Source organism: Giraffa tippelskirchi, chromosome X (assembly GCF_054371585.1).
Source record: "Giraffa tippelskirchi isolate mGirTip1 chromosome X, T2T-mGirTip1v1.2.pri, whole genome shotgun sequence".
NCBI classification, from domain to species: domain Eukaryota; kingdom Metazoa; phylum Chordata; class Mammalia; order Artiodactyla; family Giraffidae; genus Giraffa; species Giraffa tippelskirchi.
Genome location: NC_137289.1, coordinates 68,808,164 through 68,823,534, shown reverse-complemented (window position 1 = coordinate 68,823,534; position 15,371 = coordinate 68,808,164). Strand labels below are relative to the sequence as shown.

The 15,371-nt window shown below is 35.8% G+C and overlaps 1 protein-coding gene across 8 annotated transcripts in view; it reads left to right on the top strand.

The window, feature by feature from the left end:
* Nucleotides 1-15,371, top strand: part of PCDH11X (protocadherin 11 X-linked) — an 868,063-nt gene that overhangs the window by 45,236 nt on the left and 807,456 nt on the right. For all 8 annotated transcript variants that reach the window (XM_081567466.1, XM_081567469.1, XM_081567465.1 and 5 more), the window contains exon 2: nt 14,407-14,993. In XM_081567466.1, coding sequence (XP_081423592.1) covers nt 14,454-14,993 — 540 coding nt within the window. In that variant the 5' untranslated portion in view covers nt 14,407-14,453. The remainder of the gene's footprint in view (nt 1-14,406; nt 14,994-15,371) is intronic.

Here is a 15,371-nt window from a genome sequence, read left to right as displayed (position 1 = left end):
TTTTGTTTGTAGTGATGCTTCTTAAGGCCTATTTGACTTCACATTCCAGGATGTCTGGCTCTAGGTGAGTGATCACACCATCATGATGATCTGGGTGGTGAAGATCTATTTTGTATAGTTCTTCTGTGTATTCTTGCCACCTCTTCTTAATATCTTTTGCTTCTGTTAGGACTATCCCATTTATGTCCTTCATTGAGCCCATCTTTGCATGAAATATTCCCATGATATCTCTAGTCTTTCCCATTCTATTGTTTTCCTCTATTTCTTTGTGTTGATCACTGAGGAAGCCTTTCTTATCTCTCCTCGCTATTCTTTGGAACTCTGCATTCAAATAGGTATATATTCCTTTTCTCTTTTGCTTTTCACTTCTCTCCTTTCCCAGCTATTTGTAAGGCCTCCTCAGACAGCCATTTTGCTTTTTTGCATTTCTTTTTCTTGGGGATAATCTTGCTCCCTGTCTCCCGTACAATGTCACAAACCTCCGTCCATAGTTCATCAGGCACTCTGTCTATCAGATTTAGGCCCTAAATCTATTTCTCACTTCCACTGTATAATCATAAGGGTTTTGATTTAAGTCATACCTGAATGGTCCAGTGGTTTTCCCTACTTTCTTCAGTTTAAGTCTGAATTTGGCAATAAGGACTTCATGATCTGAGCCACAGTCAGTTCCCGGTCTTGATTTTGCTAACTCAGTAGAGCTTCTGCACCTTTGGCTGCAAAGAATATAATCAATCTTATTTTGGTGTTGACCATCTGGTGATGTCCATGTGTAGAGTTTTCTCTTGTGTCGTTGGAAGAGTGTGTTTGCTATGACCAGTGCGTTCTCTTGGCAAAACTCTATTAGCCTTTGCCCTGCTTCATTGTGTACTGCAAGGCCAAATTTGCCTGTTACTCCAGGTGTTTCTTGACTTCCTACTTTTGCATTCCATTCTCCTATAATGAAAAGGACATCTTTTTTGGGTGTTATTTCTAGAAGGTCTTATAGGTCTTCATAGAACTGTTCAACTGCAGCTTCTTCAGCATTACTGGTCAGGGCATAGATTGGATTACCGTGATATTGAATGGTTTGCCTTGGAGATGAATAGAGATCATTCTGTCATTTTTGAGATTTCATCCAAGTACTGCATTTCAGACTCTTTTTTTGACTATGACGGCTACTCCATTACATCTAAGGGATTCTTGCTTACAATAGCAGATAAATATAAAGGCCATCTTATTTAAATTCACCCATTCCAGTCCATTTTAGTTCGCACTAGTGGTTTAAATCAACTTGTCTCAGTTTTTAAACTAAATCACTTCCTTTACATTAAAAAATTTTGTCTTTTATTTATTAAATTATGTTTCTTTATTACAATGTATATATGTACATAAAAATTAAAAATCAGAAACATTTGTTAAGACTGTATCCAGCACTGTGGATAACATGGAGGTCAAGGATTAAATCTGCATAGAAATACAAGAAAACATAACAGTCAATACAGGCTTGCATTGCACAGTTCTCTTTTGAAGTTAAGTGAAGTGAAAGTCACTCAGTCGTGTCCGACCTTTGTGACCCCATGGACTATATAGTCCATGGAATTTTCCAGGCCAGAATACTGGAGTGGGTAGCCTTTCCCTTCTCCAGGGGATCTTCCCAATCCAGGGATCGAACCCAGGTCTCCCACACTGCAGGCAGATTCTTTACCAGCTGAGCCACCAGGGAAGCCTGGTTCTATGTTATACTATTTATAGTATGCATGGATTTCTGGTATTATAAAGCAAGGCAAACTTAAATAGAGGTTTGTATGGGATATTTGCACTATACCCTTCAGTTTTCTGTCTGGAGTTCTTGAAGACTTAATGATTTTTATCATGCATTATTTTCTTCATATCCCTATAAGGATTATGATGGTGGTACATCAGGAAAAAATAGTCAGTGTCTCACACTACTATTGACCCTAAACAATATCCTAAAAACTATTAAAATGGGTAGTTGCATTGGTATATTACCTCTTCATAATTTTAGTGTATCAGATACAGTACATTTATTTATATTGTATTTCTCATAGGTTTTATGGGGATCATATAATGTTTTATGAAAATAATTGTGAGATACTATTTATTTATAACTATAAAACTGCACATTTTTTTTCTCAGAGGATCTCAAGCAGTTTGATTTTTAATTTAAACTGAGAGGAAATTTGACTGTTTCTTTGAATTAGCAAGTTACCAATCTCTTAAAAATATTCACTATCTATTAGTTTCAAGATTTAATGTCATAAAACAGCATTCATTACTAAATAATTCAATAATAAATTTTACTGAATCATCTCAGTTTATTATTTTTTTTGTCCCTTGCCTATGAATTGGATACCTCAGCCATGATTGCCACTTTCCTGGATGCATGTATAGCTCAAGATTATTTTCCTCTTGCTCTAAATTAGCACTGTCCAATAGAACTTTTTGCCATGGTAGAAATGTTCTATAACCTGCAGTGTCCAATACTGTAGCCCCTAGCCACATTTGCCTATTTGCCCTGAACACTTGAAATGTGCCAAGTACAACTTAACAATTGAATTTTTAATTTAATGTTTATAGATACATATGGCCAGGGTGACTATACTGAATTGCATATTTCCAGGTGCTTGTGGTCTAAATATGACTATAGAGTGGGAAAATATACTTCCTTGATTTTTCAGGGTCTAATCATCTTTTCTTCTCTAAAGTTTTATTCTTGTGCCTTCTATAAGATCAAGTCCTGATACAAAGCAATTTTGTCGTAAATATTACTGGCCTTCATTTTCCAGGGTTGTCAGTTTATAGGAGGAATTAATGCAGCATGTGATCACAATTTCCTAGAGTGAGTGTCTGTTTAGCATATGTGAAATATTTCTGGTTCTGATAGCTCATTCTATCATCTCCATTAAGGCGTTGAATACCTTTGCAAAGGAAAAATAATTTTCAGTATTTCAAATATTGCTTAGAATAATAAGTAAATATGAGAACACTGTTATACATTTATCATCTGTTCAGAAATTGTGAGTTATCTAAAATAATAGAATGACCATTTTTCACCTATTTCATACTCTATTTAAGTTGAAATCATCACAGTGTAAGTTGTAATTCTAAAAACCAAACTTTTTTGGGGGGAGGGTAAAGTAATACAAATAATTTGAACCTCAGGAGATACCTAACAGGAAGAATTATGTCTTTATTTACATTCTTTGGCACGCTTTTCCAAAATCAATATGAAATGTATTTTCCAGAAGATTAAGTTTTTTTTTTTTCAAACCTTCATAAATAAGCAAAGTTAGTTATGTTCTTCATAAGCAGGGGAAGAGCTAAACTAAAAAAAAAATTGGTTATAGAAACAATTCCTTTATGAAAATGGGACTGACCCTACAATGTAAGTTTCTTGTACAAATTAAGAACTGACAGGAAGTAGTGTTTAATTCATAAATGCTAATTCTATTTTTAAAGCCAGAATTATGTATGATTATTGTTCTGCCCCAAATGAAATGCATCAAAATGTGCCTTGTGTATGTCTCATTTAGGAGTTGAAATGTTTTTCTGCCCATTGATTTATTGATGTTGTCATTTTAAACTTGTCATCCAGTTTGTTTGAGTTTTGAAGTGAAACAAAATGAAAATCTCAGTATGAATATTAAAATATGTAGAAGGGAATAAGAATTAAAAGGAGAAAGGATTTTTGCTGAACTTTTAGACTGAGGTACTTGTTATTAGGTAGTTGATTAACCAAATAGCAAGACTGGTTTTTTAAAAGTTGCTGTGTCATTTTTGCCTAGTAGTCTATGAAGTGTAGCCACTGATTGAGGATTTATGTCACCCCGAAATCATCTTACCAGGAAAAGCTTATTTGCCTCCCTGGGTGAATGAATGCAGCTATTAAGGATGAAAGTCATCTTTTTGTTCCTTGGAACAATAGGTTGATAGATACCATTCATTATCCTATAACTGATATCTTACCTTGATTCATTTTTCAGACTATCAACTGGGATCTTGTTTTCAACACCATTTCCAAGATTCTGGTGGTATATCTCATTTGCATTTAACTGTTGAATTTATTGCTTCATGATTTTGATAAATTAGCAGCTGACACAAATAGAAAATATACCAAGTCATCACTTTTTTTCTGATTAAACCTATACTGTTTTATTATTAATTTCTGATGATAGGAATTAATAAAAGTATTCACTTATCCTTACATATCTAAAAATCAAAATAGACTCTTCAATAAATTCTCAGTGAAGTCAGAAATTTATCCCATTTATTTAGAGGATGCGTGAAGATTACCACCTATTCAATATAAATATTTAATGTATAAATGAATGCTTACAGATATTCATATAAATCATATGGTTGGTATAAAAATTAAAATAAGTAACTGATTTGAACCTACTTAGAGAAATTAAAATGCTACACCAAATGGAGATTATCCTTTTATCCTCAGTGAATCTAGGAACTACTTGTTATGATAATATGTTACTTACAGACCAAACATATTAAAGTAATTGCTAGGTATTGAAGTAATCATGGTTAAGTTCACTTTAAGGTAATAAATCAAATCTCTTACGATTATACAGTGGAAGTGACAAAGAGATTCAAGAGATTAGATCTGATAGAGTGCCTGAAGAACTATGGACAGAGGTTTGTGACATTGTACAGGAGGCAGTGAACAGGACCATCCTAAAGGAAAAGAAATGCAAAAAGGCAAAATGTTTGTCTAAGGAGGCCTTACAAATAGCTGAGAAAAGAAGAGAAGTGAAAGGCAGAGAAAAGGAAAGATATATCCATCTGAACACAGAGTTCCAAAAATAGCAAGGAGAGATAGAAAACTTTCCTCAGTGATCAACACAAAGAAATAGAGGAAAATAATAGAATGGGAAAGACTAGAGATCTCTTCAAGAAAATTAGAGATACCAAGGGAACATTTCATGAAAAGATGGACACAATAAAGGACAGAAATGGTATGGACCTAACAGAAGCAGAAGACATTAAGAGGTGGCAAGAATACACAGAAGAGCTGTACAAAAAAGATCTTCACCACCCAGATAATCACGATGGTGTGATCACTCACCTAGAGCCAGACATCCTGGAATGCGAAGTCAAGTGGGCCTTAGGAAGCATCATTATGAACAAAGCTAGTGGAGGTGATGGAATTCCAGTTGAGCTATTTCAAATCCTAAAAGATGACGCTGTGAAAGTGTTGCACTCAATATGCCAGCAAATTTGGCAAACTGAACAGTGGCCACAGGACTGGAAAAGGTCAGTTTTCATCCCAATCCCAAAGAAAGGCAATGCCAAAAAATGCTCAGACTATCACACAATTGCACTCATCTCACACACTGGCAAAGTAATGTGCAAAATTCTCCAAGCCAGACTTCAATAGTACGTGAATCATGAACTTCCAGATGTTCAGGCTGGATTTAGAAAAAGAGGAACCAGAGATCAAATTGCCAACATCAGTTTGGATCATTGAAAAAGCAAGAGAATTCCAGAAAAACATCTACTTTTGTAGATTGGCCATGCCAAAGCCTTTGACTGTGTGGATCAGCAGACCACCTGACCTGCCTCCTGAGAAATCTGTATGCAGGTCAAGAAGCAACAGTTTTATCTAGACATGGAAAAACAGACTGGTTCCAAATAGGGAAAGGAATATGCAAGGCTGTATATTGTCACCCTGCTCATTTAACTTATATGCAGAGCACATCATGTGAAATGCGAAGCTGGATAAAGCACTAGCTGGAATCAAGATTTCTGTGAGAAATATCAATAACCTCAGATATGCAGATGACACCACCCTTATGGCAGAAAGGGAAGAACTAAAAAGCCTCTTGATGAAAGTAAAAGAGGAGAGTGAAAAAATTGACTTAAAACTCAACATTCAGGAAACTAAGATTATGTCATCTGGTCCCATCACATTATGGCTAATAGATGGGGAAACAATGGAAACAGAAACAGTGAGAGACTTTATGTTATGGGGCTCCAAAATCACTGCAGATGGTGATTGCAGCCATGAAATTAAAAGATGCTTGCTCCTTGGAAGAAAAGCTATGACCAACCTAGACAGCATATTAAAAAGCAGAAACAATACTTTGCCAACAAAGGTCCATCTAGTCAAGGCTATGATTTTTCCAGTGGTCATGTATGGATGTGAGAGTTGGACTATAAAGAAAGCTGAGTGCCAATGAATTGATGCTTTTGAACTGTGGTGTTGGCGAAGATAAATCCTAAAGGAAATCAGTCCTGAATATTCATTGGAAGGATTGATACTGAAGCTGAAACTCCAATATTTGTCCACCTGATGCGAAGGACTGTCTCATTGGAAAAGACTCTGATGCTGGGAAAGACTGAAGGCAGGAGGAGAAGGGGACAACAGGGGATGAGATGGTTGGATGGCATCAGTGACTCGATGAACATGAGTTTGGGCAATCTTCAGGAGTTGCTGAAGGGACAGGAAAGCCTGGCATGCTGCAGTCCATGGGATCGCAAGGAGTCAGACATGACTGAGTGACTGAACTGAACTGAAGAAGGTGATAAAAGGATATATGATGATGAGCAACAATTATATTTTTGCCAAATGAAATAGGTCTTTTGCTTGATTAGTCTGTAAAGTCATTTTTCAATAGCTCCCTAAATCATGTTTAAAAATCCAGAAAAATTAATATAGAAGAGCAACCTTCACAAATTGTCTTATAAGTGATTTCTGAGCATTGATTATTAACAGATTTGAAGCTCTGTTAGAGAACACCACACTAACTGTTGTGGAGTATTAGTGTTAATCTTTCAGTCATTTCTGACTCTTTGTGATCCCATTTAGTGTTAATCTTTCAGTCATTTCTGACTCTTTGTGATCCCATAGAATTAAAAGACCATAAACATCTTATATATTTATTTATTAAAAAAAAATTAGAAGCACCACACATATGCGGGGATCTTAGTTCCCTCACAATGGGTCAAACCCATGTGCCCTGCAGTGGAAGCATGTAATCTTAACCACTGTACTGCCAAGCACATCCCTGATAAAACATAAACTTTTTTTTTAGAAGGAAGAAACATTGATGGAATCCACTTCTTGGGGAAGATTAGACCCATACAAACGTACAATAAATGAATCCTTTTTGGAATAAAATTTAATAAAAATATAAGTTTTATAGAATTAAATTACCCTACTAAATCTTTCATTTTGACATTTCAAGTTTCAGAGTACATAGGAAATAGTTCTGTCAAACAGGACAGCCAATTCACCTACCCTCCTCTACTTGTAGTCAATCCCTTTGAAAGTATTTGAGTTTATCCGTTGCTCTCATTTGTCTTTCTCCAAATGTAGTTGCTGCTCCTGCTGCTAAGTCGCTTCAGTCGTGTCCGACTCTGTGCGACCCCATAGACGGCAGCCCACCAGGCTCTGCCGTCCCTGGCATTCTTCAGGCAAGAACTCTGGTGTGGGTTGCCATTTCCTTCTCCAGTGCATGAAAGGGAAAAGTGAAAGTGAAGTCGCTCAGTCGTGTCCGACTCTTAGCGACCGTAGCCTACCAGGCTCCTCCGTCCATGGGATTTTCCAGGCAAGAGTACTGGAGTGGGGTGCCATTTGCCTTCTCCACAGATGTGGTTACTTTTCTTGAAATGTCCTACATGGCTTCCTGTCAACCTGAAGAACTAATTATTGTTTTCCCAGTCTGTGAAAGAAGCTTTGTGCATGAGAACAAGAACGTGGAAGCAACTATATAATATATTATGGTTGTTCAATTGCCTATTTTTGACTTCATGAGACATTATAGTAATTACAGTGCTGAGAGCCAAGTGGAGTTAGGATCAGGTGCAACATAAATATATTTCTTATTTTCATGTAATACTTAAATTTGTACTATTTTTTTAATAAATTTATTTATTTTAGTTGGGGGCTAATTACTTTACAATATTGTAATAGTTTTTGCCATACATTGACATGAATCAGCCATGGGTTTACATGTGTTCCCCTTCCTGGACCCCCCACCCACCTCCCTCCCCATCCCCTCCCTCTGGGTCATCCCATTGCCCCGGCCCTGAGCCCTTGTCTCATGCATCGAACAAGGAATGGTGTTCTGTTTCACATATGATAATATACATGTTTCAATGCTATTCTCCCAGAACGTCCCACCCTCACCTTCTCCCTCAGAGTCCATAAAATTGTTCTATGCATCTGTGTCTCTTATTCTGTCTCGCATATAGGGTTATCGTTACCATCTTTCAAATTCCATATATATGCATTAGTATACTGTATTGGTGTTTTTCTTTCTGGCTTACTTCACTCTGTATAATGGGCTCCAGTTTCATCCATCTCAGCAAAAAAAAAAAAAAAGCCCTATTTTTGAAGCAAACTGCATACATATATCTTATACCTTTTGTGTTTTCTTTTTTTACTGTTTTTTTTCCCGTTTTACTTTTTTTACTGTTTCTTGTTTTACTGTTTTACTGTTTTTTTTCTTTTTACACTGTTTTCTTTTTTCTTTTTTTTTATATTGTAAGTTTTATAAGAGTCTAACCTCTACTCTAGATTTTTAATCTTTGTTTTACATATTTGATCTAAACTTAAATTTGTACTATTTTTTAACAATTTGTTATTGCAGCATGTAAGACACTCATTCATATAGAATTACTTTAAATGTGTGTGTGTGTGTGTGTGTGTGTGTGTGTGTGTGTGTTAGTCGCTCAGTCATGTCTGACCCTTTGTGACCCCATGGACTATAGCCCGCCAGTCTCCTCTGTCCATGGAATTCCCTAGGCAAGAATACTGGACTGTGTAGCCATTTACTTCTCCAGGGCATCTTCCAGACCCAGGGGTCCAACCCTGGTCTCCTGCATTGTAGGCAGATTCTTTACTGTCTGAATTCCCAGGAAAGCTCCATATACTTTATTACAAGTTAAATACAGCACTACATTGAAGGAAAATGTAATAAGCATGTCAGGGAAATTATGCAGTGGAATTCTTCTGACAAACTATTTGAATACCACTTTTATGGCTTGAAATCTCTAGAACTGCATATAGTAAAGACTTAGTAGTTCCTCTATCAATTTACTTTTTTAAATCTAAATTGCTCAGAGACTATAAAATAAACTTGCATTTTTCTTTTCATATTTTAAAATTTCAGAGTTGCTTATTGTGTTTCTGCTTTTGCTTTCTCTGATTGTCATGATTCTGTCCAACTATGACTGTTGCCTACCTAATCACTATATATTGCCTGTAAAAATAGTACTTAAATAATGTTGGCACTACTGAAACTTGTAGAAAATTTTAATTCTCTGTATCTGCTTTCATTGTACCTCCCTTATCAGTTTCCAAACTAACAGTAGACTATAATAGCAGGATGTGGCTGTGGGAGCAGGGTAAAGAAATTTAATGTTATCTTATAGTTGGTTCATGAGAGAGGGAAAATTAGAGCCAAATAAAGGTTATGTGCAGACTTCCCTGATGGCTGAGCAATAAAGAATCTGCCTGCCAATGCAGGAGACCCAGGTTCAATCCTTGGGTCAGGAAGATTCCCGGGAGAAGGAAATGGCAACCCACTCCAGTATTCTTGACTGGAAAATACCATGGACAGAGAAGCCTGGTGGGCTACAGTCTATGGACCCCCAATGAGTCAAACACCAGCAACTAAACAACAACACCAACAAAGGTATGTGCATAGGAATCTTTACACTGAATATCTGAGTTAAATTCAACATGCTTGCATAAAATTAAGCAATGGCTCTTTCTATCCACATTTAGTAGCTAAATTTCTGTACTGGTCATTCAAGAAATCAAACTCAGCATTTTAAAAGAAACTTCAAAATTTTAAACATAACAATATATTTCTAAGTGATAAGTGCAAGGGTTTGAATCAAATTCTGGAGATTGAGGTAATTTTCATGTATATTTATATCAAGCATGTTTACATCCTGATAGAGTCAGAGTAGACTTTGTTATACATTGGTTGAACACTCAAAAACGGTCTGGAATATTTCTATTATCAAATATCCTTTGTGAGGGCAGAGGATTTTGCCTGTTTCGCTCACTGATTTATTCTCAGTGCTGCAACAGTGCCTGGTATATACGAACTCCTTAAAAATAACTGTTGAACATGTGACTACACCTTCATGAAAGTAATTACTAACTGGACAGTAACTATTCCTTCTAGGTTTGCAATATGTATGTTTGGCTAAGTTTTAGAAATTGAAGTATCTTTTTTTCCAATTTATTTTTCTGGTTTTCAAAACCTCTGAAAGAATTTCAAGTGATGAAACACATTTTAAAATGTTTTATTTGATGTTATTATTAAAGGTAGAATAGAACATATTTCGAATGGATTGGGATATCAGGACTGCTTAGAATTAGGTCACTTTCTTAATCCTCTCTCTTGTGTAGAGATTGCAACATGCATGCACTGCTTAAAAAAAAGATCTGTAGTATTCTTTTGCCACTTGTAATAATGTGTAATACCTAAGGGTAAGTTAAGAATAGAGTGGTGGTTTTAATTCTTATTGTAACTGCCCTATTTTTAATGTTGCTTAGGTTTGCATGGTATTTATAAAATCACACACAGTCAGTTTTTTAGATGCCCTAGATTCACAGTAGGACACATGTATATGTATGCATATTGACTCATAGTAAGCAAAAATGGGATGTTTTTATTCTCACATTCATAGAGGAGTGTAAGGCCAATAATTCACAAGAGAATGAGTTGAAAAGCTTTCCGTTGTATGTAATCCCAAAGCTCATAATTGAGCAAATGATGCTAAAAATATCACAGGCAATAGTCTTTTTTGTGTTGTTTACTAGGATAGAAAATGTCTTCAGCATTTGCATTACTCACTATGATACTTAATTTTTTTTTAATGACACCAACTCTTTAACATAGGAAAGTGGTTGGACCCATAATATATAATTTTTAAATTCTGTGATAAAAATTTATAAAATGAGATGCTTCAGATCTATTTACCTCATTACTTGGTTCTGTTCATGACCCAGACTATCTCAATGATTGCAACAAATGCATTTATTCTGTTACTGATTGCAAATGGGAAGGTTTCTTTTTCCCCACTTTTGTCTTCAGACCTGTCAACATACATATTTTCTAAAATTATTTAATGTAATACATTGTCTGGCATAATCAGATCATAATATCCACAGCAAGTCATTTATATCATTTTGTGATATTTTTCGGACAATAATTAAAAGTTTTTGTAAATTTTAAATTGGTTATCAACTACCAGAAAACTGAGAATTTCGTTAGTTAGACACCTTTGTGCATTAATAGTTTTCTCTAACTATTTTTTATTTTTTAAAAATCTCTAAAAGATTTTTTAAATGACCATCTGTCATCTGATTCTTTAAAACTTTGGAATGAATTTATAGCTATATTAATCCATACTTAATTATAAAAATATAATGTCCTACAGGGTTTAGAGCAGTGTAATACAAATTTCTCTTTGTGCTTATAGAACATATCATTGATACATACAAATAACATCTAGGAGCATATTATGATGTATCATGATACTAGATACTAAAACATGTTTAATATACCAAATGGAGACTATATCCAACAAATAAAATTGAGAATGAAAGTGAAAGTGAAGTCACTCAGTCGTGTCCGACTCTTTGCGACCCCATGGACTGTAGCCTACCGAGTGGGTTGCCATTTCCTTCTCCAGGGGAATCGTCCTGACCCAGGGATCGAACCCAGGTTTCCTGCATTGTAGGCAGACGCTTTACCGTCTGAGCTACCAGGAATTGAGAATTAATACAGGAAATTGAGGAGAAATTTGCAAATTACAAAGAAATAAAAATTCCTGTTTGAACATTTTCATAACTAAACTGAAATAAAATGGCAAATTTTAGGGAATGAAAAGTAATAAACAAGGAGGGGGAAAGCAGCCAGAGATATTGTTTGTTTTTGGACTCTCTATTTTATCTTGACAAAATCAAATGCCCTTCTCATTTCTAAACCCTAGTCAAGCTGTTCCTTTTAGTTGGGTAATTCTTATGTTGCAGAGTCAGACACAACTAAGTGACTGAAAAACAACAATAATTGTGTCGGTTTGTAGATGTGAAAACTCATTTTTACATGGACTACTTCATGCAAACTGTAAACAAATTCTGTGAGTTGGTATGTCTTGTATTCCAGTTCTCTCACTGAATGTTCAGATGCTAACAAATCATAAATATACAAATTCAAACTGGTGATACAGCTTCTGTTTCAGTACCTCCAACTATATGGAATTCAGTCTTTCCTGAAAATCATTCTTTTTCTGGAATCAATAGACAACTCTTCATGTTGATCTGAAAGTTGCCTCCTTGTAATTTTATACCAGATCTTGTTCCTCTAATTCAAAGAAAGACAACTTTAATCCCTTTTTCACACAATTGTTCTTCCCATATTTAAGTATTTGCCATCTCTCTCTGAAAAGACATTTCTTCTTTAATCCAAACTTCCTAATCTAGATCTATATTTATGTTTTGATGCCCAGAGCTGAATACATAGAATATTGCATAAAACATTCATTTCACATGGAAGAACTAAATTTGAAAGCCACGTTGTAACAAAGAGTAAATTAATATATTTTTGTTATTAGTGACAAATACCCTCTTACTTTTCCTTAACTATTGAATGAAATGTTTCATTTATTTATTTTTATTACTTTTGACTATCTTTTTTTTTTCAATGTTTCTTTTTAATTGGAGGACAATTGTTTTCCAGTGCTGAATTACTTTTATTTTATTTATTTATTTTTAATTTTAATTGGAGGCTAATTACTTTACAATATTGTAATGGTTTTTGACATACTGCATTACTTTTAACTATCTTGTTATAACATTATCTTTTATATATTTTCTCAATGGTGAACACCTTTATAAATACTCTGGGTCTCATATACTCAAGGTATCTTGCTTAATTTATCTTTCATCTTAATGTAAAAATGCATAATATTAGATTAAAAACAATTCTGCCATTAGTTTATTTAACAGATTCTACTGTGCTAGTATTGACAATGCCAAAGCCTTTGACTGTGTGGATCACAATAAACTGTGGAAAATTCTGAAAGAGATGGGAATACCAGACCAGCTGACCTGTCTCTTGAGAAACCTGTATGCAGGTCACGAAGCAACAATTAGAACAGGACATGGAACAACAGACTGGTTCCAAATTGGAAAAGGAGTACGCCGAGGCTATATATTGTCATCCTGCTTATTTAACTTATATGCAGAGTACATCATGAGAAACGCTGGGCTGGATGAAGCACAAACTGGAATCAAGATTGCCAGGAGAAATATCAATAACCTCAGATATGCAGATGACACCACCCTTATGGCAGAAAGTGAAGAGCAACCAAAAAGCCTCTTGATGAAAGTGAAAGACGAGAGTGAAAAGGTTGGTTTAAAGCTCAACATTCAGAAAACTAAGATCATGGCATCTGATCCCATCACTTCATGGGAAATGGATGGGGAAACAGTGGAAACAGTGTCAGACTTTATCTTTGGGGGCTCCAAAATCACTGCAGATGGTGATTGCAGTCATGATATTAGAAGACACTTACTCCTTGGAAGGAAAGTTATGACCAACCTAGATAGCATATTAAAAAGCAGAGACATTACTTTGCCAACAAAGATCCATCTAGTCAAGGCTATGGTTTTTCCAGTAGTCATGTATGGATGTGAGAGTTGGACTATGAAGAAAGCTGAGCACAGAAGAATTGATGCTTTTGAAGGGTGGTGTTGGAGAAGACTCTTGAGAGTCCCTTGGACTGCAGGGAGATCCAACCAGTCCATCCTAAATGAGATCAGTCCTGGGTGTTCATTGGAAGGACTGATGTTGAGGCTGAAACTCCAATACTTTGGCCACCTCATGCGAAGAGCTGACTCATTGGAAAAGGCCCTGATGCTGGGAAGGATTGGGGGCTGGAGGAGAAGGCAAGAGAGGATGAGATGGCTGGATGGCATCACCGACTCTATGCACATGAGTTTGGGTAAACTCTGGGAGTTGGTGATGGACAGGGAGGCCTGGCATGCTGCGATTCATGGGGTCGCAAAGATTCGGACACGGCTGAGCAACGGACCTGAGCTGAACTGAACTGTGCTAGTATTTTCAGTTAGTGATTTGGGTATTTTTTACTTTTATTGAAGTACAGTTGATTTACAAGTTTGTTTTATTAATTTCTGTTGTACAGCAAAGTGATTCAATTATACATATACATATTCTCATTCATATTCTTTTCCATCATGTTTTATTACAGGATGTTGAATATAGTTCCCTGTGGTATACAGTAGGACCTTGTTATTTCATTTAATGATTTTAACTTAAAACTGAGCATTTAGTTAACTTACATTTAATACTTGGCTTTAATAATTTCTTCTTCCTCTTCCTCTTTCTCTTCTCTTCTCTTTGACAGTTCTCCGTGGGGGATACAAAAAACACCCCAGTGCAATCCTGCCTGGTATGGACTTGTTGTCCGGGACGTATATATTTGCGGTTCTGTTAGCATGTGTCGTGTTTCAGTCTGGCGCCCAGGAGAAGAACTACACCATTCGGGAAGAAATGCCAGAAAACGTCCTCATAGGCGACTTGCTGAAAGACCTCAACTTGTCGCTAATTCCAGACAAGTCTTTAACAACTCCTATGCAGTTCAAGTTAGTATACAAGACCGGAGATGTGCCACTGATTCGAATTGAAGAGGGCACAGGTGAGATCTTCACTACTGGAGCTCGCATTGATCGTGAGAAATTGTGTGCTGGCATCATAGTGGACACCCGTTGCTTTTATGAAGTGGAGGTTGCTGTTCTGCCGGATGAAATATTTAGATTGGTTAAAATACGTTTTCTGATAGAAGACATAAATGATAATGCACCATTATTTCCTGCAACAGTTATTAATATATCAATTCCAGAGAACTCGGCTATAAACTCTCGATATGCTCTCCCAGCGGCCATTGATCCAGACACAGGAATAAACGGAGTTCAAAACTACCAACTAATTAAGGTGCGTTTTAAAAATACTTTGTTAAAGATAGCTCAATTTTTAAAAGGATAAAAAAGGGATCTTAGTGTACTTCATATTTTGAGTAATTCATCACCACAGTTATTCAAAGTTTAAAGCATAGCAGAGAAAATTTATCAATGCAATTTTTGCAATGGCATGGGGCTTAAGAATCATTTTAAGTATATTCATTTTTAAGCAATTGTGTTTCCACTAACAATCTATTATAGGAGTCAGACAAGGAGCTCAGCATTGCTGCTTACAAATCGATAACTTACCCAACATCTTACTTTTAATCTGTCTAGTCATGACTCTGCCTCAAACTTGGCCTAAACAAGCAAATCTAAACATTAAGAATGAATCCACAAAACCTATCAGTTT